Source organism: Salmo salar, chromosome ssa14 (genome assembly GCF_905237065.1).
Source record: "Salmo salar chromosome ssa14, Ssal_v3.1, whole genome shotgun sequence".
NCBI classification, from domain to species: Eukaryota; Metazoa; Chordata; class Actinopteri; order Salmoniformes; family Salmonidae; genus Salmo; species Salmo salar.
The window spans coordinates 41,836,080-41,863,893 of NC_059455.1; the positions used below are offsets into that span (position 1 = coordinate 41,836,080).

The window sequence follows — 27,814 nt, forward strand, 5'->3', positions numbered from 1 at the left end:
TCCATACCTTTATTAGCTACAACCATGACGGTGCTGTCAATGGGACTATTGTAATGTGAGTTAAAACAGGGGTTGTGTATGTCTGGTAGTGCCATACGTTGATCTAAATTAATATATAGCCTACAGTGAGAGTAATAACCTTGACAATTACAGATGATCATTAAAGGACAAATATTTCATCATGATCATGAAACAAGGACCAGCATAGAATACTCTCACACATAGGTTAGTGTTAACACTTTGACTTTGCAAACAGTTTCTGCACCCTCAAGAACCTACTTTCCCCCACAAAACAAAATACAACACATTTACACTATGTATGTCAACATTTTGCAAATAACTGACCTTGTGAATTCCTTTGAGAAACCAGACGATATTACAATAGAAAGACACTGCTTTCATAATCAAGTGTTCTGCTCTCTAAAGCCAGCTGAGTTGTGGCCAGTCCAAACGCGACAGGGAAAAAGTGCCAACTGGTTGATTTGTTTTGTGTAGTGCTGCCCCCTCAAGTCTTTTCCAAGAACAAGAAGTGCACAGGCTTCTGAAACACCATGTCAGGTGACACGTTCATTCATTGATTCTTTAGGCTCCTTTTTGAATTTCTTGGGAAACGCCTGCACATTAACAGTTTATGAAGGCTAAAACAACGACGCAAACTGCTTAATAACCTTTGGCCTACCACTCAGTAGCCACACTGGCAATGTATTTTTAACACTTTTCATTTAGCTCATTTTGCATCAGTATGCTAATAGGCCTCGCCTGGTACAGTAACCACCTCCGTTTCTAACATACGGTGCAGCATTCGAACAGGTGTAGAGCTCACATCCAATCCAGAAAAAGAGAACAGGTGTAGAGCTCACATCCAATCCAGAAAAAGAGAACTGGTGACGTAGGGTTATTCCCCACAGTCTCCAGCAGGGAGGAGTTTACCCGTTCAGCTCGGAGGTCAGCGAGCATTCTGGAGGAACAACCACAGATATGCGCTCTTTCAGTTGTCAGACACGCTGTGCGAGGTGAAACTATTTCACTAACTTTTATTTACTAAAAACGATCCCCAAAAAATCCTCAAAGTGGTGAGTTAGTGTTGGTTTTCGTTTTTTTCCCGATGCATAACCCGCTGTTCTAATTTAGTATTGAGTCAGACTATTCTGACAGTCACTAGACTGTACCTGTAAATTAGCTGCCAGGTGTATGTTTAGGATTTCTGAGTCAGTTTCAACTGTATATTTGTCATTTATCGTTTGCCCCCTCTATACACTATAAATATATTCATATAAATACATCGTTTATTCTAAATGTTTGATGGGCTTTGAATGGGTATGCTACAGTATTTCTGCGGAAGGGACAGTCGGAAGTAAGGGGTATTTCCATCCTGTGGAACATATTCCGTCACTTGTCGCTTGGCAGGTGACTCTGCACAGCCCCGGTGACAGTTGCAACCTGGGATATGTTTATACAGCTTAGGCGTCATAGCCTATTTGGGACTGCCTTGCCCTTTCAATAACTGTAAGTAGTGTTTTCATAAAGTATTCATACCCCTTGACTTATTCCACATTTGTTGTGTGACAGCCTGAATTCAAAATGGATTAAATCTATTTTTTTCTCACCCATCTACACACAATACCCCATAATGACAAAGTGAAAACATGTTTTTAGACATTTTAATAAATGTATTGATAATTAAGTACAGAAATATTCAATTTACATAAGTAACACACCCCTGTGTTAATAAATGTTAGAATCACCTTTGTCAGTGATTACAGCTGGGAGTCTTTCTGGGTAAGTCTCTAAGAGCTTTGCACACCTGGATTGTATAATATTCTTCACTTTGGTTGTTGATCAATGCTAGACAGCCATTTTCAAGTCTTGCCATAGATTTTCAAGCCGATTTAAGTCATAACTGTAACTAGGCCGATGTTATTTCGGTAAGCAACTCCAGTGTATATTTGTCCTTGTGTTGTAGGTTTTTGTCCTGCTGAATGATGAATGTGTCTCCTAGTGTCAGGTGGAAAGCAGACTGAACTAGGTTTTCTGCTAGGATTTTGCATGCGCTTTATTCTGTTTTATTTTTATCAACAAACCAAAAAACTCCCTTGTCCTTGCCGCTGACAAGCATGATGCAGCCACCACCATGCTTGAAATATGAAGTGGTACTCAGTGGTGTGTTGTGTTGGATAACATAACGCTTTGTATTCAGGGCATAAAGTTCATTTCTTTGCAATTTTTTTTAGCAGTTTAACTTTTTTAGTTCCTTATTGTAAACAGGAAGCATGTTGTGGAATATGTGTATTCTGTACAGGCTTCCTTCTTTTCACTCTGTCATTTAGGTTAGTATTGTGGAGTAACTACAATGTTGTTGATCCATCCTCAGTTTTATCCTATCACAGCCCTTAATCCAAATCACATTGTATTGGTCACATACACGTGGTTAGCAGATGTTATTGCGGGTGTAGTGAAGTGCTTGTGTTTCTAGCTCCGACAGAGCAGTAATACCTAACAAGTAATATCTAACAAACCACACAACATATACCCAATACACACAAATCTAAGTAGGAATAAATTAAGACTATATACATATGGATGAGCGATGTCAGAGCGGAATGGACTAAGATACAGTAGAATAGTATAGAATACAGTGTATACATATGAGATGAGTAATGGAAGATATGTATGCATTATTAAGTGAATGAGATACCGTAGAATAGTATAGGAAACAATATATACATGAGATGAGGATTGGCAGATATGTAAACATTAAGTGACCAAAGGTGGCACCTCTGCAACTGTTTTAACGTCACCATTGGCCTCATGGTGAAATCCCTGAGTGGTTTCCTTCCTCTCCGGCAACTGCACAATGATCTGGTACTGGTGCTCCCTGTATATAGTTCCACATTGATCTTGGACTGGTACTCCCTGTATATATCTCCACATTGATCTGGTACTGGTACTCCCTGTATATAGTTCCACATTGATCTGGTACTGGTACTCCCTGTATATAGCTCCACATTGATCTGGTACTGGTACTCCCTGTATATAGCTCCACATTCATCTGGTACTGGTACTCCCTGTATATAGCTCCACATTGATCTGGTACTGGTACTCCCTGTATATAGCTCCACATTGATCTGGTACTGGTACTCCCTGTAAATAACTCCACATTGATCTTGTGCTCCCTGTATATAACTCCACATTGATCTTGTGCTCCCTGTATATAGCTCCACATTGATCTGGTACTCCCTGTATATAGCTCCACATTGATCTGGTACTCCCTGTATATAGCTCCACATTGATCTGGTACTCCCTGTATATAGCTCCACATTGATCTGGTACTCCCTGTATATAGCTCCACATTGATCTGGTACTGGTACTTCCTGTATATAGCTCCACATTGATCTGGTACTGGTGCTCCCTGTATATAGCTCCACATTGATCTGGTACTGGTGCTCCCTGTATATAGCTCCACATTGATCTGGTACTGGTACTCCCTGTATATAGCTCCACATTGATCTGGTACTGGTACTCCCTGTATATAGCTCCACATTGATCTGGTACTGGTACTCCCTGTATATAGCTCCACATTGATCTGGTACTGGTACTCCCTGTATATAGCTCCACATTGATCTGGTACTCCCTGTATATAGCTCCACATTGCTCTGGTACTGGTACTCCCTGTATATAGCTCCACATTGCTCTGGTACTGGTACTCCCTGTATATAGCTCCACATTGATCTGGTACTGGTACTCCCTGTATATAGCTCCACATTGATCTGGTACTGGTACTCCCTGTATATAGCTCCACATTGATCTGGTACTGTCCTGTATATAGCTCCACATTGATCTGGTACTGGTACTCCTGTATATAGCTCCACATTGCTCTGGTACTGGTACTCCCTGTATATAGCTCCACATTGATCTGGTACTCCCTGTATATAGCTCCACATTGATCTGGTACTGGTACTCCCTGTATATAGCTCCACAGTGATCTGGTACTCCCTGTATGTAGCTCCACATTGATCTGGTACCCCCTGTATGTAGCTCCACATTGATCTGGTACTGGTACTCCCTGTATATAGCTCCACATTAATCTGGTACTGGTACTCCCTGTATATAGCTCCACATTGATCTGGTACTCCCTGTATATAGCACAACATTGATCTGGTACTGGTACTCCCTGTATATAGCTCCACATTGATCTGGTGCTCCCTGTATATAGCTCCACATTGATCTGGTACTCCCTGTATATAGCTCCACATTGATCTGGTACTCCCTGTATATAGCTCCACATTGATCTGGTACTCCCTGTATATAGCTCCACATTGATCTGGTACTCCCTGTATAGCTCCACATTGATCTGGTCCTCCCTGTATATAGCTCCACATTGATCTGGTACTCCCTGTATATAGCTCCACATTGATCTGGTACTGGTACTCCCTGTCTATAGCTCCACATTGATCTGGTACTGGTACTCCCTGTATATAGCTCCACATTGATCTGGTACTGGTACTTCCTGTATATAGCTCCACATTGATCTGGTACTCCCTGTATATAGCTCCACATTGATCTGGTACTGGTACTTCCTGTATATAGCTCCACATTGATCTGGTACTTCCTGTATATAGCTCCACATTGATCTGGTACTCCCTGCATATAGCTCCACATTGATCTGGTACTGGTACTCCCTGTATATAGCTCCACATTGATCTGGTACTGGTACTCCCTGTATATAGCTCCACATTGATCTGGTACTGGTACTCCCTGAATATAGCTCCACATTGATCTGGTACTCCCTGTATATAGCTCCACATTGATCTGGTACTGGTACTCCCTGTATATAGCTCCACATTGATCTGGTAATGGTACTCCCTGTATATAGCTCCACATTGATCTAGTACTGGTACTCCCCTGTATATAGCTCCACATTGATCTAGTACTGGTACTCCCTGTATATAAGCTCCACATTGATCTGGTACTGGTACTCCCTGAATATAGCTCCACATTGATCTGGTACTGGTACTCCCTGAATATAGCTCCACATCGATCTGGTACTGGTACTCCCTGTATATAGCTCCACATTGATCTGGTACTGGTACTCCCTGTATATAGCTCCACATTGATCTGGTAGTGGTACTCCCTGTATATAGCTCCACATTGATCTGGTACTTCCTGTATATAGCTCCACATTGATCTGGTACTGGTACTCCCTGTATATAGCTCCACATTGCTCTGGTACTGGTACTCCCTGTATATAGCTCCACATTGATCTGGTACTCCCTGTATATAGCTCCACATTGATCTGGTACTGGTACTCCCTGTATATAGCTCCACAGTGATCTGGTACTCCCTGTATGTAGCTCCACATTGATCTGGTACCCCCTGTATGTAGCTCCACATTGATCTGGTACTGGTACTCCCTGTATATAGCTCCACATTGATCTGGTACTGGTACTCCCTGAATATAGCTCCACATTGATCTGGTACTCCCTGTATATAGCTCCACATTGATCTGGTACTGGTACTCCCTGTATATAGCTCCACATTGATCTGGTACTGGTACTCCCTGTATATAGCTCCACAGTGATCTGGTACTCCCTGTATATAGCTCCACATTGATCTGGTACTCCCTGTATATAGCACCACATTGATCTGGTACTGGTACTCCCTGTATATAGCTCCACATTGATCTGGTGCTCCCTGTATATAGCTCCACATTGATCTGGTACTCCCTGTATATAGCTCCACATTGATCTGGTACTCCCTGAATATAGCTCCACATTGATCTGGTACTCCCTGTATATAGCTCCACATTGATCTGGTACTGGTACTCCCTGTATATAGCTCCACATTGATCTGGTACTGGTACTCCCTGTATATAGCTCCACATTGATCTGGTACTCCCTGTATATAGCTCCACATTGATCTGGTACTCCCTGTATATAGCTCCACATTGATCTGGTACTGGTACTCCCTGTATATAGCTCCACATTGATCTGGTACTGGTACTCCCTGTATATAGCTCCACATTGATCTAGTACTGGTACTCCCTGTATATAGCTCCACATTGATCTAGTACTGGTACTCCCTGTATATAAGCTCCACATTGATCTGGTACTGGTACTCCCTGAATATAGCTCCACATTGATCTGGTACTGGTACTCCCTGAATATAGCTCCACATTGATCTGGTACTGGTACTCCCTGTATATAGCTCCACATTGATCTGGTACTGGTACTCCCTGTATATAGCTCCACATTGATCTGGTAGTGGTACTCCCTGTATATAGCTCCACATTGATCTGGTACTTCCTGTATATAGCTCCACATTGATCTGGTACTGGTACTCCCTGTATATAGCTCCACATTGCTCTGGTACTGGTACTCCCTGTATATAGCTCCACATTGATCTGGTACTCCCTGTATATAGCTCCACATTGATCTGGTACTGGTACTCCCTGTATATAGCTCCACAGTGATCTGGTACTCCCTGTATGTAGCTCCACATTGATCTGGTACCCCCTGTATGTAGCTCCACATTGATCTGGTACTGGTACTCCCTGTATATAGCTCCACATTGATCTGGTACTGGTACTCCCCTGAATATAGCTCCACATTGATCTGGTACTCCCTGTATATAGCTCCACATTGATCTGGTACTGGTACTCCCTGTATATAGCTCCACATTGATCTGGTACTGGTACTCCCTGTATATAGCTCCACAGTGATCTGGTACTCCCTGTATATAGCTCCACATTGATCTGGTACTCCCTGTATATAGCACCACATTGATCTGGTACTGGTGCTCCCTGTATATAGCTCCACATTGATCTGGTGCTCCCTGTATATAGCTCCACATTGATCTGGTACTCCCTGTATATAGCTCCACATTGATCTGGTACTCCCTGAATATAGCTCCACATTGATCTGGTACTCCCTGTATATAGCTCCACATTGATCTGGTACTGGTACTCCCTGTATATAGCTCCACATTGATCTGGTACTGGTACTCCCTGTATATAGCTCCACATTGATCTGGTACTCCCTGTATATAGCTCCACATTGATCTGGTACTCCCTGTATATAGCTCCACATTGATCTGGTACTGGTACTCCCTGTATATAGCTCCACAGTGATCTGGTACTCCCTGTATGTAGCTCCACATTGATCTGGTACCCCCTGTATGTAGCTCCACATTGATCTGGTACTGGTACTCCCTGTATATAGCTCCACATTAATCTGGTACTGGTACTCCCTGTATATAGCTCCACATTGATCTGGTACTCCCTGTATATAGCACCACATTGATCTGGTACTGGTACTCCCTGTATATAGCTCCACATTGATCTGGTGCTCCCTGTATATAGCTCCACATTGATCTGGTGCTCCCTGTATATAGCTCCACATTGATCTGGTACTCCCTGTATATAGCTCCACATTGATCTGGTACTCCCTGTATATAGCTCCACATTGATCTGGTACTCCCTGTATATAGCTCCACATTGATCTGGTACTCCCTGTATATAGCTCCACATTGATCTGGTACTCCCTGTATATAGCTCCACATTGATCTGGTACTGGTACTCCCTGTATATAGCTCCACATTGATCTGGTACTGGTACTCCCTGTATATAGCTCCACATTGATCTGGTACTGGTACTCCCTGTATATAGCTCCACATTGATCTGGTACTCCCTGTATATAGCTCCACATTGATCTGGTACTGGTACTTCCTGTATATAGCTCCACATTGATCTGGTACTCCCTGTATATAGCTCCACATTGATCTGGTACTCCCTGCATATTGCTCCACATTGATCTGGTACTGGTACTCCCTGTATATAGCTCCACATTGATCTGGTACTGGTACTCCCTGTATATAGCTCCACAGTGATCTGGTACTCCCTGTATGTAGCTCCACATTGATCTGGTACCCCCTGTATGTAGCTCCACATTGATCTGGTACTGGTACTCCCTGTATATAGCTCCACATTGATCTGGTACTGGTACTTCCTGTATATAGCTCCACATTGATCTGGTACTTCCTGTATATAGCTCCACATTGATCTGGTACTCCCTGCATATAGCTCCACATTGATCTGGTACTGGTACTCCCTGTATATAGCTCCACATTGATCTGGTACTGGTACTCCCTGTATATAGCTCCACATTGATCTGGTACTGGTACTCCCTGAATATAGCTCCACATTGATCTGGTACTCCCTGTATATAGCTCCACATTGATCTGGTACTGGTACTCCCTGTATATAGCTCCACATTGATCTGGTACTGGTACTCCCTGTATATAGCTCCACATTGATCTAGTACTGGTACTCCCTGTATATAGCTCCACATTGATCTAGTACTGGTACTCCCTGTATATAAGCTCCACATTGATCTGGTACTGGTACTCCCTGAATATAGCTCCACATTGATCTGGTACTGGTACTCCCTGAATATAGCTCCACATCGATCTGGTACTGGTACTCCCTGTATATAGCTCCACATTGATCTGGTACTGGTACTCCCTGTATATAGCTCCACATTGATCTGGTAGTGGTACTCCCTGTATATAGCTCCACATTGATCTGGTACTTCCTGTATATAGCTCCACATTGATCTGGTACTGGTACTCCCTGTATATAGCTCCACATTGCTCTGGTACTGGTACTCCCTGTATATAGCTCCACATTGATCTGGTACTCCCTGTATATAGCTCCACATTGATCTGGTACTGGTACTCCCTGTATATAGCTCCACATGGATCTGGTACTCCCTGTATGTAGCTCCACATTGATCTGGTACCCCCTGTATGTAGCTCCACATTGATCTGGTACTGGTACTCCCTGTATATAGCTCCACATTGATCTGGTACTGGTACTCCCTGAATATAGCTCCACATTGATCTGGTACTCCCTGTATATAGCTCCACATTGATCTGGTACTGGTACTCCCTGTATATAGCTCCACATTGATCTGGTACTGGTACTCCCTGTATATAGCTCCACAGTGATCTGGTACTCCCTGTATATAGCTCCACATTGATCTGGTACTCCCTGTATATAGCTCCACATTGATCTGGTACTGGTACTCCCTGTATATAGCTCCACATTGATCTGGTGCTCCCTGTATATAGCTCCACATTGATCTGGTACTCCCTGTATATAGCTCCACATTGATCTGGTACTCCCTGTATATAGCTCCACATTGATCTGGTACTCCCTGTATATAGCTCCACATTGATCTGGTACTGGTACTCCCTGTATATAGCTCCACATTGATCTGGTACTGGTACTCCCTGTATATAGCTCCACATTGATCTGGTACTCCCTGTATATAGCTCCACATTGATCTGGTACTCCCTGTATATAGCTCCACATTGATCTGGTAATGGTACTCCCTGTATATAGCTCCACATTGATCTGGTACTGGTACTCCCTGTATATAGCTCCACATTGATCTAGTACTGGTACTCCCTGTATATAGCTCCACATTGATCTAGTACTGGTACTCCCTGTATATAAGCTCCACATTGATCTGGTACTGGTACTCCCTGAATATAGCTCCACAATGATCTGGTACTGGTACTCCCTGAATATAGCTCCACATTGATCTGGTACTGGTACTCCCTGTATATAGCTCCACATTGATCTGGTACTGGTACTCCCTGTATATAGCTCCACATTGATCTGGTAGTGGTACTCCCTGTATATAGCTCCACATTGATCTGGTACTTCCTGTATATAGCTCCACATTGATCTGGTACTGGTACTCCCTGTATATAGCTCCACATTGATCTGGTACTGGTACTCCCTGTATATAGCTCCACATTGATCTGGTACTCCCTGTATATAGCTCCACATTGATCTGGTACTGGTACTCCCTGTATATAGCTCCACATTGATCTGGTACTGGTACTCCCTGTATATAGCTCCACATTGATCTGGTAGTGGTACTCCCTGTATATAGCTCCACATTGATCTGGTACTTCCTGTATATAGCTCCACATTGATCTGGTACTGGTACTCCCTGTATATAGCTCCACATTGATCTGGTACTGGTACTCCCTGTATATAGCTCCACATTGATCTGGTAGTGGTACTCCCTGTATATAGCTCCACATTGATCTGGTACTGGTACTCCCTGTATATAGCTCCACATTGATCTGGTACTGGTACTCCCTGTATATAGCTCCACATTGATCTGGTACTGGTACTCCCTGTATATAGCTCCACATTGATCTGGTACTTCCTGTATATAGCTCCACATTGATCTGGTACTGGTACTCCCTGTATATAGCTCCACATTGATCTGGTACTGGTACTCCCTGTATATAGCTCCACATTGATCTGGTACTGGTACTCCCTGTATATAGCTCCACATTGATCTGGTACTGGTACTCCCTGTATATAGCTCCACATTGATCTGGTACTGGTACTCCCTGTATATAGCTCCACATTGATCTGGTAGTGGTACTCCCTGTATATAGCTCCACATTGATCTGGTACTTCCTGTATATAGCTCCACATTGATCTGGTACTGGTACTCCCTGTATATAGCTCCACATTGATCTGGTACTGGTACTCCCTGTATATAGCTCCACATTGATCTGGTACTCCCTGTATATAGCTCCACATTGATCTGGTACTGGTACTCCCTGTATATAGCTCCACAGTGATCTGGTACTCCCTGTATGTAGCTCCACATTGATCTGGTACCCCCTGTATGTAGCTCCACATTGATCTGGTACTGGTACTCCCTGTATATAGCTCCACATTGATCTGGTACTGGTACTCCCCTGAATATAGCTCCACATTGATCTGGTACTCCCTGTATATAGCTCCACATTGATCTGGTACTGGTACTCCCTGTATATAGCTCCACATTGATCTGGTACTGGTACTCCCTGTATATAGCTACACAGTGATCTGGTACTCCCTGTATATAGCTCCACATTGATCTGGTACTCCCTGTATATAGCACCACATTGATCTGGTACTGGTGCTCCCTGTATATAGCTCCACATTGATCTGGTGCTCCCTGTATATAGCTCCACATTGATCTGGTACTCCCTGTATATAGCTCCACATTGATCTGGTACTCCCTGAATATAGCTCCACATTGATCTGGTACTCCCTGTATATAGCTCCACATTGATCTGGTACTGGTACTCCCTGTATATAGCTCCACATTGATCTGGTACTGGTACTCCCTGTATATAGCTCCACATTGATCTGGTACTCCCTGTATATAGCTCCACATTGATCTGGTACTCCCTGTATATAGCTCCACATTGATCTGGTACTGGTACTCCCTGTATATAGCTCCACAGTGATCTGGTACTCCCTGTATGTAGCTCCACATTGATCTGGTACCCCCTGTATGTAGCTCCACATTGATCTGGTACTGGTACTCCCTGTATATAGCTCCACATTAATCTGGTACTGGTACTCCCTGTATATAGCTCCACATTGATCTGGTACTCCCTGTATATAGCACCACATTGATCTGGTACTGGTACTCCCTGTATATAGCTCCACATTGATCTGGTGCTCCCTGTATATAGCTCCACATTGATCTGGTGCTCCCTGTATATAGCTCCACATTGATCTGGTACTCCCTGTATATAGCTCCACATTGATCTGGTACTCCCTGTATATAGCTCCACATTGATCTGGTACTCCCTGTATATAGCTCCACATTGATCTGGTACTCCCTGTATATAGCTCCACATTGATCTGGTACTCCCTGTATATAGCTCCACATTGATCTGGTACTCCCTGTATATAGCTCCACATTGATCTGGTACTCCCTGTATATAGCTCCACATTGATCTGGTACTGGTACTCCCTGTATATAGCTCCACATTGATCTGGTACTGGTACTCCCTGTATATAGCTCCACATTGATCTGGTACTCCCTGTATATAGCTCCACATTGATCTGGTACTGGTACTTCCTGTATATAGCTCCACATTGATCTGGTACTCCCTGTATATAGCTCCACATTGATCTGGTACTCCCTGCATATAGCTCCACATTGATCTGGTACTGGTACTCCCTGTATATAGCTCCACATTGATCTGGTACTGGTACTCCCTGTATATAGCTCCACATTGATCTGGTACTGGTACTCCCTGAATATAGCTCCACATTGATCTGGTACTCCCTGTATATAGCTCCACATTGATCTGGTACTGGTACTCCCTGTATATAGCTCCACATTGATCTGGTAGTGGTACTCCCTGTATATAGCTCCACATTGATCTGGTACTTCCTGTATATAGCTCCACATTGATCTGGTACTGGTACTCCCTGTATATAGCTCCACATTGATCTGGTACTGGTACTCCCTGTATATAGCTCCACATTGATCTGGTACTCCCTGTATATAGCTCCACATTGATCTGGTACTCCCTGTATATAGCTCCACATTGATCTGGTACTGGTACTCCCTGTATATAGCTCCACAGTGATCTGGTACTCCCTGTATGTAGCTCCACATTGATCTGGTACTCCCTGTATATAGCACCACATTGATCTGGTACTGGTACTCCCTGTATATAGCTCCACATTGATCTGGTGCTCCCTGTATATAGCTCCACATTGATCTGGTGCTCCCTGTATATAGCTCCACATTGATCTGGTACTCCCTGTATATAGCTCCACATTGATCTGGTACTCCCTGTATATAGCTCCACATTGATCTGGTACTCCCTGTATATAGCTCCACATTGATCTGGTACTCCCTGTATATAGCTCCACATTGATCTGGTACTCCCTGTATATAGCTCCACATTGATCTGGTACTCCCTGTATATAGCTCCACATTGATCTGGTACTCCCTGTATATAGCTCCACATTGATCTGGTACTGGTACTCCCTGTATATAGCTCCACATTGATCTGGTACTGGTACTCCCTGTATATAGCTCCACATTGATCTGGTACTCCCTGTATATAGCTCCACATTGATCTGGTACTGGTACTTCCTGTATATAGCTCCACATTGATCTGGTACTCCCTGCATATAGCTCCACATTGATCTGGTACTGGTACTCCCTGTATATAGCTCCACATTGATCTGGTACTGGTACTCCCTGTATATAGCTCCACATTGATCTGGTACTGGTACTCCTTGAATATAGCTCCACATTGATCTGGTACTCCCTGTATATAGCTCCACATTGATCTGGTACTGGTACTCCCTGTATATAGCTCCACATTGATCTGGTAGTGGTACTCCCTGTATATAGCTCCACATTGATCTGGTACTTCCTGTATATAGCTCCACATTGATCTGGTACTGGTACTCCCTGTATATAGCTCCACATTGCTCTGGTACTGGTACTCCCTGTATATAGCTCCACATTGATCTGGTACTCCCTGTATATAGCTCCACATTGATCTGGTACTGGTACTCCCTGTATATAGCTCCACAGTGATCTGGTACTCCCTGTATGTAGCTCCACATTGATCTGGTACCCCCTGTATGTAGCTCCACATTGATCTGGTACTGGTACTCCCTGTATATAGCTCCACATTAATCTGGTACTGGTACTCCCTGTATATAGCTCCACATTGATCTGGTACTCCCTGTATATAGCACCACATTGATCTGGTACTGGTACTCCCTGTATATAGCTCCACATTGATCTGGTGCTCCCTGTATATAGCTCCACATTGAACTGGTACTCCCCTTTATATAGCTCCACATTGATCTGGTACTCCCTGTATATAGCTCCACATTGATCTGGTACTGGTACTCCCTGTATATAGCTCCACATTGATCTGGTACTGGTACTCCCTGTATATAGCTCCACATTGATCTGGTACTCCCTGTATATAGCTCCACATTGATCTGGTACTCCCTGAATATAGCTCCACATTGATCTGGTACTCCCTGTATATAGCTCCACATTGATCTGGTACTCCCTGTATATAGCTCCACATTGATCTGGTACTGGTACTCCCTGTATATAGCTCCACATTGATCTAGTACTGGTACTCCCTGTATATAAGCTCCACATTGATCTGGTACTGGTACTCCCTGTATATAGCTCCACATTGATCTAGTACTGGTACTCCCTGTATATAAGCTCCACATTGATCTGGTACTGGTACTCCCTGTATATAGCTCCACATTGATCTGGTACTGGTACTCCCTGTATATAGCTCCACATTGATGTGGTGCAAATAAAATTAGATTTTATCTTTGTAGTGACTGGGTGTATTGATTCACCATCCAAAGTGTAATTAATAACTTCACCATGCCCAAAGCCATATTCAATGTTTGATTTATTTTTACCCATCTACCAATAGGTGCCCATCTTTGTGAGGCTTTGGGGCAGCAGCGTAGCCTAGTGGTTAGAGCGTTGGACTAGTAACTGAAAGGTTGCAAGTTCGAATCCCCGAGCTGACAAGGTACAAATCTGTCATTCTGCCCCTGAACACTGTTCCTAGGCCGTCATTGAAAAATAACAATTTGTTCTTAACTGACTTGCCTAGTTAAATAAAGGTCAAATAAAATTGGAAAACCTCCCTGGTCTTTGTGGTTGAATCTGTGTTTGAAATTCACTGCTCAACTGAGGGCCCTTACAGATAAATGGGTACAGAGATGAGGTAGTCATTCAACAATCATGTATTCTAGAGTCCATGTGACTTGTTCACCATATTTAGGCTTGCCATAACAAATGGGTTAAATTCTTATTGATTCATTTCAAGACATTTCAGATTTACATGTTTAATACATTTTAAAAAAGTTTCTAAACACATAATTCCGCTTTGACATTATGGGGTATTGTGTGAAGGCCAGTGACACAAAATCTACATTTGATCCGTTTTAATTTCAGGCTGTAACACAACAAGATGTGGGAAAAAAATCAAGGGGTGTAAATACTTTCTGAATGCACTGTATGTCTCTCTAAATTTAGAAAGGTATAAGGTTTTAATTGCAGAACTTCTAATCCTATGTTATTTATGTATCCTACTCTCTGTCCCACTGTCAGACCAACGATGCCTCAAGTCCCTGAAATATCAATGGCTTTGCTGCCATTCATTAACAACAATACACATCAGCAGTGCAAGGTTAAGAAAAAAACACATTTATATTAAGTTAATTCATTTCTATATTGTGTATTCTGTATGGCTTTGCTGGCCAAAGAATGGCTTTGCTGGCATCGCCGGCTCAGTTTAACAGTTGACAAAAACACATATCCTCAGAGAAAGCTTGTCCAGATATTCCAGTCAGCTGTGGTCCTCTGAAGTCAACAATAGCAGGAAGATGAAAGCAGAGATCCCTTGACCCCATTGGCCTAGTTCTAATGAATATCAAATTGGACATCCAGCTGAACAAAGCAAGGAAACACGCTCTCTAAACAGCACTAACACGTCTCTTGAATTCTCTTGGAAGCAAAACAGTATTACTAAATGAAAGAGGTTGGGTACAGGGGAGTAATGATTACATCTCATCAGTTTACATGTAATTGGATTACAAAAAAACTGTCACTGTAATCAGAATCAAAATAAAGAAAAACCTTTGAATGAGTAGGTGTGTCCAAGCTGGTACTATATACAGTACTATACAGTTGAAGTCGGAAGTTTACATACACTTAGGTTGCAGTCATTAAAACTCGTTTTTCAACCACTCCACAAATTTCTTGTTAACAAACTATAGTTTTGGCAAGTCGGTTAGGACATCTACTTTGTGCATGCCACAAGTCATTTTTTCAACAATTGTTTACAGACAGATTATTTCACTTATAATTCACTGTATCACAATTCCAGTGGGTCAGAAGTTTACATACACTAAGTCTACTGTGCCTTTAAACAGATTGGTAAATTCCAGAAAATGATCTCATGGCTTTAGAAGCTTCTGATAGGCTAATTGACATCATTTGAGTCAATTGGAGGTGTACCTGTGGATGTATTTCAAGGCCTACCTTCAAACTCAGTGCCTCTTTGCTTGACATCATGGGAAAATCAAAAGAAATCAGCCAAGACATCAGAAAAAACCCCAAGTCTGGTTCATCCTTGGGAGCAATTTCCAGACGCCTGAAGGTACCACGTTCATCTGCACAAACAATAGTACGCAAGTATAAACACCATGGGACCACGTAGCCGTCATACCGCTCAGGAAGGAGATGCGTTCTGTCTCCTAGAGATGAGCGTACTTTGGTGCGAAAAGTGCAAATCAATCCCAGAACAACAGCAAAGGACCTTGTGAAGATGCTGGAGGAAACGGGTACAAAAGTATCTATATCCACAGTAAAACGAGTCCTATATCGACATAACCTGAAAGGCCTCTCAGCAAGGAAGAAGCCACTGCTCCAAAACCGCCATAAAAAAGCCAGACTACAGTTTGCAACTGCACATGGGGACAAAGATCGTACTTTTTGGAGAAATGTCCTCTGGTCCGATGAAACGAAAATAGAACTGTTTGGCCATTATGTTTGAAGGAAAAAGGGGTAGGCTTGCAAGCCGAAGAACACCATCCCAACCGTGAAGCACGGGGGTGGCAGCATCATGTTGTGGGGGTGCTTTGCTGCAGGAGGGACTGGTGCACGTCACAAAATAGATGCCAACATGAGGAAGGAAAATTATGTGGATATATTGAAGCAACATCTCAAGACATCAGTCAGGAAGTTAAAGCTTGGTCGCAAATGGGTCTTCCAAATGGACAATGACCCCAAGCATACTTCCAAAGTTGTGGCAAAATGGCTTAAGGACAACAAAGTCGAGGTATTGGAGTGGCCACCACAAAGCCCTGACCTCAATCTTATAGAAAATCTGTTGGCAGAACTGAAAAAGCGTGTGCGAGCAAGGAGGCCTACAAACCTGACTCAGTTACACCAGCTCTGTCAGGAGGAATGGGCCACAATTCACCCAACTTATTGTGGGAAGCTTGTGGAAGGCAACCCGACACATTTGACCCAAGTTAAACAATTTAAAGGCAATGCTACCAAATACTAATTGAGTGTATGTAAACGTCTGACCCACTGGGAATGTGATGAAAGAAATAAAAGCAGAAATAAATCATTCTCTCTACTATTATTCTGACATTTCACATTCTTAAAATAAAGTGGTGATCCTAACTGACCTAAGACATGGAATTTTTACAAGGATTAAATGTCAGGAATTGTGAAAAACTGAGTTTAAATGTATTTGGCTAAGGTGTAGGTAAACTTCCGACTTCAACTGTAAACAGTACCAGTCAACAGTATGGACACACCTACTCATTCCAGGGTTTTCACCTAACTACCTGAATGAAGGTTTGAAAGATAAATATTGGAACCCAGCGTTCTGCCCTATATATTTCTCTCCTCTCTGCATGTCCTCTCCTAACCCATCTCGTCCTTTCAGATGCGTTTCCTGCTCCTCTTCAGTCGCCAGGGCAAGCTCCGTCTCCAGAAGTGGTTCACGCCCATCCCCGAGCGAGAGAAGAAGAAGATCACCAGGGACATGACCACCATGGTGTTGGCACGGAAACCACGCTCCTGCAACTTCCTGCACTGGAAAGACCTGAAGATCGTCTACAAGAGGTGAGGGAGGGGGGGGGGGGGGAAAGACCTGAAGATCGTCTACATGAGGAGGGGAGGAGGGGGAGGAAAGACCTGACAATCGTCTACAAGAGGTGAGGAGGGGGGGGGGGGAGACCTGAAAATCGTCTACAAGAGGTGAGGGGGGAGAGAGGAGGGGAGGAGGGGGAGGAAAGACCTGAAGATCGTCTACATGAGGAGGGGAGGAGGGGGAGGAAAGACCTGAGGATCGTCTACAAGAGGTGAGGAGGGGAGGAAGTGAAGAGGAGAACTCTATTTGCTTACTATTTATCTCAGATTGCATGTCAAATTCTTAGTCCAAAGTGGTTTCCTCTTCTTCATATTAAATAACCCCCCCTGCCCCAGCCCTGCTACCCCCCCACCCACCACTCTCTAACTGTAATACTGTATTGCCCTATTACCCCCCCCCACCCACCACTCTCTAACTGTAATACTGTATTGCCCTGTTACCCCCCCCCACCCACCACTCTCTAACTGTAATGCTATATTGCCCTGTTACCCCCCACCCACCACTCTCTAACTGTAATGCTGTATTGCCCTGTTACCCTCCCCCACCCACCTGTCTAACTGTAATGCTGTATTGCCCTGCTACCCCCCCACCCACCACTCTCTAACTGTAATGCTGTATTGCCCTGTTACCCCCACCCACCACTCTCTAACTGTAATGCTGTATTGCTCTGTTACACCCCCCACACTCTCTAACTGTAATGCTGTATTGCCCTGTTACCCCCCCCCCACCCACACTCTCTAACTGTAATGCTATATTGCCCTGTTACCCCCCCACCCACCACTCTCTAACTGTAATGCTGTATTGCCCTGTTACCCCTCCACCCACACTCTCTAACTGTAATGCTGTATTGCCCTGCTACCCCCCACCCACCACTCTCTAACTGTATTGCTGTATTGCCCTGTTACCCCCCCACCCACCACTCTCTAACTGTAATGCTGTATTGCCCTGTTACCCCCCCCCACCCACACTCTCTAACTGTAATGCTGTATTGCCCTGCTACCCCCCACCCACCACCTTCCCCCCTCCCCCACCCACCACTCTCTAACTGTAATGCTGTATTGCCCTGTTACCCCCCCACACTCTCTAACTCTCATCTTTTTTTCCCAAGATGGCGTAGCAGTTCAGACGTCCTCTACCCTCCTCTTGTCGTGTCCCGTGTATATATATATTTACATATTATTATTTTTTTCTTCACTTATCTTTTTATATATATATATTTTTTTAATTCTAAAAACTCAACCTCAAAGCACTCTCCTGCAACCCGCCTCACCAATTTAAAAAAGAAAGTATTATTTTACCTCATATGAATTCCACAACAGAAGCTAGCAAGAGGTTAGCCATTTTCACTGGCTAACGTTGAAGTTCAGCTAGCCACGGTTAGCTGTCCTCAGCTATCCGTTAGCTCGAAAAGCTATCGCCAGTTTTTGTACAGCGCGACTCAGACCAGAGCATACCGGACCTATTCTCTCTCCTTTCCCCGATTTCTACCGCAGGCTCTGGACATTTACACCTGGATCTTGCAGCTAACTAGCTGCTACCTGAGTGACTATTGGCAACGTCGGTCACGGAATTAACACACATTATTACGGAGCTAGCCAGCTGAAGAGTTCCGTCAGCCACTCCTGGGCTATTCCTGAGCTAGCCAGCTGAAGTGTCTCCTGGGCTACAACTCACCTATCCTGACCCGTTTTACTGCCGATGCGGAGCCCCATCGGGTCTTCACGACTGGACCACCGACGTTATCTGCCCGAGGGAGTTATCCAACTGGCCCCTCCGTCGCGACGTAACCTGATCGCCCATCTGCGGCCCGCTAATCGTTAGCTGTCTTTTCGGCTGCGATCTGAATAGGTCTATCGGACACTTTTCTTGGGCCACTATAACTAACTATTTTGCCAACTTGGACTGGTCCCCCCTTCCACACGGAACCCCACTAACCCACAGACGGAAACGCACGAGGTGGCTAAAAACAGACCTCCCTCCCATCTTCCACCAGCTTGCTACCTATGGCCCGGCTAGCTGTCTGAATCTCACTGGACCCTTTGATCACTCGGCTAAGCATGCCTCTCCTTAATGTCAATATGCCTTCTCCATTGCTGTTCTGGTTAGTGTTTATTGGCTTATTTCACTGTAGAGCCTCTAGCCCTGCTCATTATACCTTATTCAACCTCTCAGTTCCTCCACCCACACATGCTTTGACATCTTCTGGTTTCAATGATGTTTCTAGAGACAATATCTCTCTCATAATCACTAAATGCCTAGGTTTACCTCCTCTGTACTCACATCCCACCATACCTTTGTCTGTACATTATACCTTGAAGCTATTTTATCGCCCCCAGAAACCTGCTCCTTTTTCTCTCTATTCTGGACGTCACAGACGACCAATTCTTATAGCTTTTAGCCGTACCCTCATACTTATTCTTCTCTGCTCCTCTGGGGATGTAGAGGTGAATCCAGGCCCTGCAGTGCCTGGCTCCACTCCTACTCCCCAGGCGCTCTCTTTGATGACTTCTGTAACCGTAATAACCTTGGTTTCATGCATGTTAACATTAGAAGCCTCCTCCCTAAGTTTGTTTTATTCACTGCTTTAGCACACTCTGCCAACCCGGATGTCCTAGCTGTGTCTGAATCTTGGCTTAGGAAGTCCACCAAAAACTCTGAAATCTTCATCCCTAACTACAACGTTTTCAGACAAGATAGAACGACCAAAAGGGGGCGGTGTTGCAATCTACTGCAGAGATAGCCTGCAGAGTTCTGTCCTGCTATCCAGGTCTGTACCCAAACAATTTGAACTTCTACTTTTAAAAATCCACCTCTCCAAAAACAAGTCTCTCACCGTTGCCGCCTGCTATAGACCCCCCTCGGCCCCTAGTTGTGCTCTGGACACCATATGTGAACTGATTGCCCCCATCTATCTTCAGAGCTCGTGCTACTAGGTGACCTAAACTGGGACATGCTTAACACCCCAGCCATCCTACAATCCAAGCTTGATGCCCTCAATCTCACACAAATTATTAATGAACCCACCAGGTACAACCCCAAATCCGCAAACACTGGCACCCTCATAGATATCATCCTAACCAACGTGCCCTCTAAATACACCTCTGCTGTTTTCAACCAAGATCTCAGCGATCACTGCCTCATTGCCTGCACCCGTAATGGGTCAGCGGTCAAACGACCTCCACTCATCACTGTCAAACGCTCCCTGAAACATTTCAACGAGCAAGCCTTTCTAATCGACCTGGCCCTGGTATCCTGGAAGGATATTGACCTCATCCCGTCAGTAGAGGATGCCTGGTTATTTTTTTTAAATGCCTTCCTCTCCATCTTAAATAAGCATGCCCCAATCAAGAAATTTAGAACCAGGAACAGATATAGCCCTTGGTTCTCCCCAGACCTGACTGCCCTTAACCAACACAAAAATATCCTGTGGCGTTCTGCATTAGCATCGAACTGCCCCCGCGATATGCAACTTTTTAGGGAAGTTAGAAACCAATACACACAGGCAGTTAGAAACACCAAGGCTAGCTTTTTCAAACAGAAATTCGCTTCGTGCAACTCCAACTCTAAAAAGTTCTGGGACATTGTAAAGTCCATGGAGAATAAGAACACCTCCTCCCAACTGCCCACTGCACTGAGGATAGGAAACTCTGTCACCACCGATAAGCCCACTATAATTGAGAATTTCAATAAGCATTTTTCTACGGCTGGCCATGCTTTCCACCTAACTACCCCTACTGCATTCAACAGCACTGCACCCCCCACAGCTACTCGCCCAAGCCTCCCCCATTTCTCCTTCTCCCAAATCCATTCAGCTGATGTTCTGAAAGAGCTGCAAAATCTGGACCCCTACAAATCAGCTGGGCTTGACAATCTGGACCCTTTCTTTCTAAAATTATCTGCCGAAATTATTGCAACCCCTATTACTAGCCTGTTCAACCTCTCTTTCGTGTCGTCTGAGATTCCCATAGATTGGAAAGCAGCTGCTGTCATCCCCCTCTTCAAAGGAGGTGACACTCTTGACCCAAATTGCTACAGACCTATATCCATCCTACCCTGCCTTTCTAAGGTCTTCGAAAGCCAAGTCAACAAACAGATTACCGACCATTTCGCATCCCACCGCACCCTCTCCGCTATGCAATCTGGTTTCAGAGCTGGTCATGGGTGCACCTCAGCCACGCTCAAGGTCCTAAACGACATCGTAACCGCCATCGATAAGAAACAATACTGTGCTGCCGTATTCATTGACCTGGCCAAAGCTTTTGACTCTGTTAATCACCACATCCTCATCGGCAGACTCAGTAGCCTTGGTTTCTCAAACGATTGCGTCGCCTGGTTCACCAACTACTTCTCTGACAGAGTTCAGTGTGTCAAATCGGAGGGCCTACTGTCTGGACCTCTGGCAGTCTCTATGGGGGTACCACAGGGTTCAATTCTTGGGCCAACTCTTTTCTCTGTATACATAAATGATGTCGCTCTTGCTGCTGGTGAATCTCTGATCCACCTCTACGCAGACGACACCATTCTGTACACTTCTGGCCCTTCTTTGGACACTGTGTTAACAACCCTCCAGACGAGCTTCAATGCCATTCAACTCTCCTTCCGTGGTCTCCAACTGCTCCTAAACACAAGTAAAACTAAATGCATGCTCTTCAACCGATCGCTGCCTGCACCTGCCCGCCTGTCCAGCATCACTTCTCTGGACGGTTCTAACTTAGAATTTGTGGACAACTACAAATACCTAGGTGTCTGGTTAGACTGTAAACTCTCCTTCCAGACTCACATCAATCATCTCCAATCCAAAGTGAAATCTCGAATTGGCTTCCTATTTCGCAACAAAGCATCCTTCACTCATGCTGCCAAACATACCCTCGTAAAACTGACCATCCTACCAATCCTCGACTTCGGCGATGTCATTTACAAAATAGCTTCCAATACCCTACTCAACAAGCTGGATGCAGTCTATCACAGTGCCATCCGTTTTGTCACCAAAGCCCCATATACTACCCACCACTGCGACCTGTACGCTCTCGTTGGCTGGCCTTCGCTTCATAATCGTCGCCAAACACATTGGCTCCAGGTCATCTACAAGACCCTGCTAGGTAAAGTCCCCCTTATCTCCGCTCACTGGTCACCATAGCAGCACCCACCTGTAGCACGCGCTCCAGCAGGTATATCTCTCTGGTCACCCCTAAAGCCAACTCCTCCTTTGGTCGTCTCTCCTTCCAGTTCTCTGCTGCCAATGACTGGAACGAACTACAAAAATCTCTGAAACTGGAAACACTTATCTCCCTCACTAGCTTTAAGCACCAGCTGTCAGAGCAGCTCACAGATCACTGCACCTGTACATAGCCCATCTATAATTTAGCCCAAACTACTACCTCTTCCCCTACTGTATTTATTTATTTTGCTCCTTTGCACCATATTATTTATATTTTTATCTCTGAACTTTCTTCAAACTACAAATCTACCATTCCAGTGTTTTTCTTGCTATACTTTATTTACTTTGCCACCATGGCATTTTTTTTGCCTTTACCTCCCTTATCTCACATCATTTGCTCACATTGTATATAGTCTTATTTTTTTTTTTCTACTGCATCATTGATTGTATGTTGTTTTACTCCATGTGTAACTCTGTGTTTTTGTATGTTGTCGAACTGCTTTGCTTTATCTTGGCCAGGTCGCAATTGTAAATGATAACTTGTTCTCAACTTGCCTACCTGGTTAAATAAAGGTGAAAAAAATAAAAATAAAAAATAAAATGTAATGCTGTATTGCCCTGTTACCCCCCCCCCACCCACCACTCTCTAACTGTAATGCTGTATTGCCCTGTTACCCCCCCACCCACACTCTCTAACTGTATTGCTGTATTGCCCTGCTACCCCCCCACCCACCACTCTAATTGTAATGCTGTATTGCCCTGCTACCCCTCCACCCACCTCTCTAACTGTAATGCTGTATTGCCCTGTTACCCCCCCACCCACCACTCTAATTGTAATGCTGTATTGCCCTGCTACCCCCCCACCCACCACTCTAATTGTAATGCTGTATTGCCCTGTTACCCCCCCACCACTCTCTAACTGTAATGCTGTATTGCCCTGTTACCCCCCCCACCCACCTCTCTAACTGTAATGCTGTATTGCCCTGTTACCCCCCCACCCACCACTCTCTAACTGTAATGCTGTATTGCCCTGCTACCCCCCCACCCACCTCTCGCTAACTGTAATGCTGTATTGCCCTGTTACCCCCCCCCACCCACCACTCTCTAACTGTAATGCTGTATTGCCCTGCTACCCCCTCCCCCACCTCTGTAACTGTAATGCTGTATCTCCCTGCTATCCCCCCACCCACCTCTCTAACTGTAATGCTGTATTGCCCTGTTACCCCCTCCCCCACCTCTCTAACTGTAAGGCTGTATTGCTCTGTTACCCCCCCCCCACCACTCTCTAACTGTAATGCTGTATTGCCCTGCTACCCCCCCACCCACCACTCTAACTGTAATGCTGTATTGCCCTGTTACCCCCCACCCACCTCTCTAACTGTAATGCTGTATTGCCCTGTTACCCCCCCACCCACCACTCTAACTGTAATGCTGTATTGCCCTGCTACCCCCCACCCACCTCTCTCTAACTGTAATGCTGTATTGCCCTGTCACCCCCCCACCCACCACTCTCTAACTGTAATGCTGTATTGCCCTGCTACCCCCCACCCACCACTCTCTAATTTTAATGCTGTATTGCCCTATTACCCCCCTCCCCCACCACTCTCTAATTGTAATGCTGTATTGCCCTGCTTCCCCCCACCCACTACTCTCTAACTGTAATGCTGTATTGCCCTATTACCCCCCCCACCCACCACTCTCTAACTGTAATTCTGTATTGCCCTGTTACCCCCCCACCCACCACTCTCTAACTGTAATGCTGTATTGCCCTGTTACCCCCCACCCACCACTCTCTAACTGTAATTCTGTATTGCCCTGTTACCCCCCCACCCACCACTCTCTAACTGTAATGCTGTATTGCCCTGTTACCCCCCCCACCCACCACTCTCTAACTGTAATGCTGTATTGCCCTGTTACCCCCACCCACCTCTCTAACTGTAATACTGTATTGCCCTGCTACCCCCCCACCCACCACTCTCTAACTGTAATGCTGTATTGCCCTGTTACCCCCCACCCACCACTCTGTAACTGTAATGCTGTATTGCCCTGTTACCCCCCACCCACCACTCTCTAACTGTAATGCTGTATTGCCCTGTTACCCCCCACCCACACTCTCTAACTGTAATACTGTATTGCCCTGCTACCCCCCCCCACCCACCACTCTCTAACTGTAATGCTGTATTGCCCTGTTACCCCCCACCCACCACTCTGTAACTGTAATGCTGTATTGCCCTGTTACCCCCCACCCACCACTCTCTAACTGTAATGCTGTATTGCCCTGTTACCCCCCCACCCACCACTCTCTAACTGTAATACTGTATTGCCCTGTTACCCCCCCACCCACCACTCTCTAACTGTAATACTCTATTGCCCTGTTACCCCCCCACCCACCACTCTCTAACTGTAATACTCTATTGCCCTGTTACCCCCTCCCACCCACCACTCTCTAACTGTAATGCTGTATTGCCCTGTTACCCCCTCCCACCCACCACTCTCTAACTGTAATGCTGTATTGCCCTGCTACCCCCCCCACCCACCTCTCTAACTGTAATGCTGTATTGCCCTGTTACCCCCCTACCCACCACTCTAACTGTAATGCTGTATTGCCCTGTTACCCCCCCACCCACCTCTCTAACTGTAATGCTGTATTGCCCTGTTACCCCCCCCACCCACCACTCTCTCACTGTAGGTATGCCAGTCTGTATTTCTGCTGTGGTTTGGATGCTGAGGAGAATGAACTTCTAGCCTTGGAGATGCTGCATCGCTATGTGGAGCTGTTGGACAAGTACTTTGGCAACGTACGTAAGGGGCAACCTTTATTTTCTTTCACCCAGCACTTTCTTTATTTCAGTTGATCTCTCTCTCTCTATGTCTATCTGTCACATATTTCCTTCCCTTTCAACCTATTTCTTCCCAAACTCAGACTGAAACTGCACTGCCTGTGTAGTCGATATTATTTAACACACAGTAAAATGATTCCTGCTAGACTGGACAGTACCTCTTGAACGTTGGGTGATTTCCTCTTCCTTTACCCATGCAGGTGTGTGAGCTGGACATTATCTTTAACTTTGAAAAGGCCTACTTCATCCTGGATGAGTTTCTATTAGGGGGAGAGGTACAGGAGACGTCCAAACTAGTGGTGGCCCGCTCCGTCGAGGCCTCGGACATGCTACAGGAGGTGAGAATACTGCCACGCTCAGGGTAGAACCTGCCCCGTAGGCACTGATCTAAGATCAGTATTTCTGCATCCGATCTTATCTAGGATCAGTATTTCTGCATCCGATCTTATCTAGGATCAGTATTTCTGCCTCTATTCTTAGCTCAGACTATTTTGGGGAGAATGATCAGTGTCTAGAAGCAACATGGGAAACGCTTTATCTTACGGTCTGATATTTATCTTGTATTTACATATGTAATTACATAATAATTAGCTATAATTAACCTATTGTTTATTTGGGATTGAACACACAAGCATAGCTATACCATTTTGTAACAAGTAGTTACCAATTTGAATGAATTATTTATAGTAGGTACTCTGAAGTAGCATTTTACCCTATAATTCCTTAGTAATACCAGGTGAAAGTGTTACTGTTTCAGCATGGGTTGATAATGTGCAGTGCAGCAGCTAACTGACTTCCCGATGAGCTCTCCTGTCTATCTCCACTAACAGGCTTCCCTTCATGAACCATATTAACTGGTGCCAATAATGATGGACCTATTCTGTCTCTTCTCTCTCTCTCTCTCTCTCTCTCTCAGAAAGAGAGACTGATGGACCTATTCTCTCTCTCTCTCTCTCTCTCTCTCTCTCTCTCTCTCTCTCTCAGAAAGAGAGACTGATGGAGATTATCCTTCTATTTCCTTTATTCTTCAGTTGCTGTAAGTCTGAGCGTTGGCAGTATCTGTCTGCTTCCTGTATTGTCCGTTTGTCCTCAGCTCTCGGTGGCGCTATAGACGCACCAAGCCAGAGTCACACTCTGCATGGCCTTCTCTGGTTTCACACCATCTTCTTGCTTTGGGGGGAATAAAACAAACTTTTTTGATCTAGTCTGATGCACGTGCATGCTATCTGAAGTTGTTGCATCATCACGCTTGTTTTAATCTTCCTCACCACCCTTCATCATCATTGCTATAGGCTGAGATTGACAACAGTGATTTTGGTCTGGAGCTGGGATGGCCTTGAATGTGGACAGAAAGGTTGATGATTATGTTTGTAGCGTAGTAGTCTACATTGTGTTGGCGCTCTACGCTCCTATGTCTTCTGCACGGATGTAACATGCATCCAATTAGAATGAAAATCATTCTACTTCTATGGTTAGATGTTACGTAGGTATGGCTATGAATATTCATCACATTAGGACAAGGCTTGTTGATATGGAGATCACACGTTTCACCTGTCCCTCCGTCTCTCCGCTCTAGACCATGGAGGAATACATGAGCAAGCCTGCATTCTAACACTGGGGGAAATGGATCTACACACACCAGAAGGATTCTGGACAATTACAGAAGTGGAGGTCTTACTACTGTACAGAACCATGGAGTTATGAGTTGTAGAATGAGGGTGTGTTTTTAAATAGGGAGGTACAGTGAAATGTATCTTGTTTCTGCAAATAGGACAATAACATGATGACCAATAAATTGGTAGAAGACGCTCATTGATTGGGCTATTATGAAATGTATATTGATACTGTATGATCACCCATCCCTCTAGATCGTTGATGTACATTGAAGTTACTGAAAACTGTGGTTATGACAATCATAATAGTTCACCAACAAGTACTTTATAATCAATACTCAGATTATGTACACTGTATTGACATTTTAACAAGTGCCTTTTTAGAAATATGTATTTGAAGTTGTGTTTTAAATGTATCTTGTGTAGACTAGTCTTTCTCTGTGTGACTTGGTGTAGGATTACACCTTCTTGGAAAGGGAGTGATTATTTCTCTGGGTGAATGTCACTGTTATTTTGTTTTATATAACTAATTATAGATCTTGAATGTTGAAGACTTTGGAATTAAAATGTGTATTTTGATACAGAAGCCTCTGGTGATTTGTGTTTCTGGTGTAGACCAGACTATTTGATGTTCATTATTTTTGACG

At 44.5% G+C, this 27,814-nt stretch overlaps 1 protein-coding gene across 4 annotated transcripts; it reads left to right on the forward strand.

Moving 5' to 3' along the window:
• The first annotated feature begins 800 nt into the window (after window positions 1–800).
• Window positions 801–27,748, forward strand: LOC106569635 (AP-1 complex subunit sigma-3). 4 transcript variants are annotated; one of them, XM_045694392.1, is made up of 6 exons: window positions 912–1,073; window positions 14,997–15,075; window positions 17,350–17,528; window positions 25,404–25,512; window positions 25,755–25,892; window positions 27,131–27,748. In XM_045694392.1, the coding sequence occupies exons 2-6, from the start codon at window positions 15,004–15,006 to the stop codon at window positions 27,164–27,166; spliced, it is 534 nt and encodes a 177-aa protein (XP_045550348.1). In that variant the 5' UTR covers window positions 912–1,073; window positions 14,997–15,003; the 3' UTR covers window positions 27,167–27,748. The 4 variants fall into 4 exon arrangements, with proteins under 4 accessions (XP_045550350.1, XP_045550348.1, XP_045550351.1 ...); XM_045694395.1 differs by lacking the exon at window positions 14,997–15,075 and adding an exon at window positions 1,329–1,506 and having other exon boundaries at window positions 914–1,073; XM_045694393.1 differs by lacking the exon at window positions 14,997–15,075 and adding an exon at window positions 1,408–1,506 and having other exon boundaries at window positions 915–1,073.
• Window positions 27,749–27,814: the final 66 nt, after the last annotated feature.

Excerpts from the sequence above, each read along its gene's own strand:
- LOC106569635 (XM_045694392.1), top strand. The coding sequence starts at position 15,004 with ATGCCTCAAGTCCCTGAAATATCAATGGCTTTGCTGCCATTCATTAAC. Across the intron at positions 15,076-17,349 it reads ATACACATCAGCAGTGCAAG|ATGCGTTTCCTGCTCCTCTT; the intron begins GTTAAGAAAAAA and ends TCGTCCTTTCAG. Across the intron at positions 25,893-27,130 it reads CCTCGGACATGCTACAGGAG|ACCATGGAGGAATACATGAG; the intron begins GTGAGAATACTG and ends TCTCCGCTCTAG.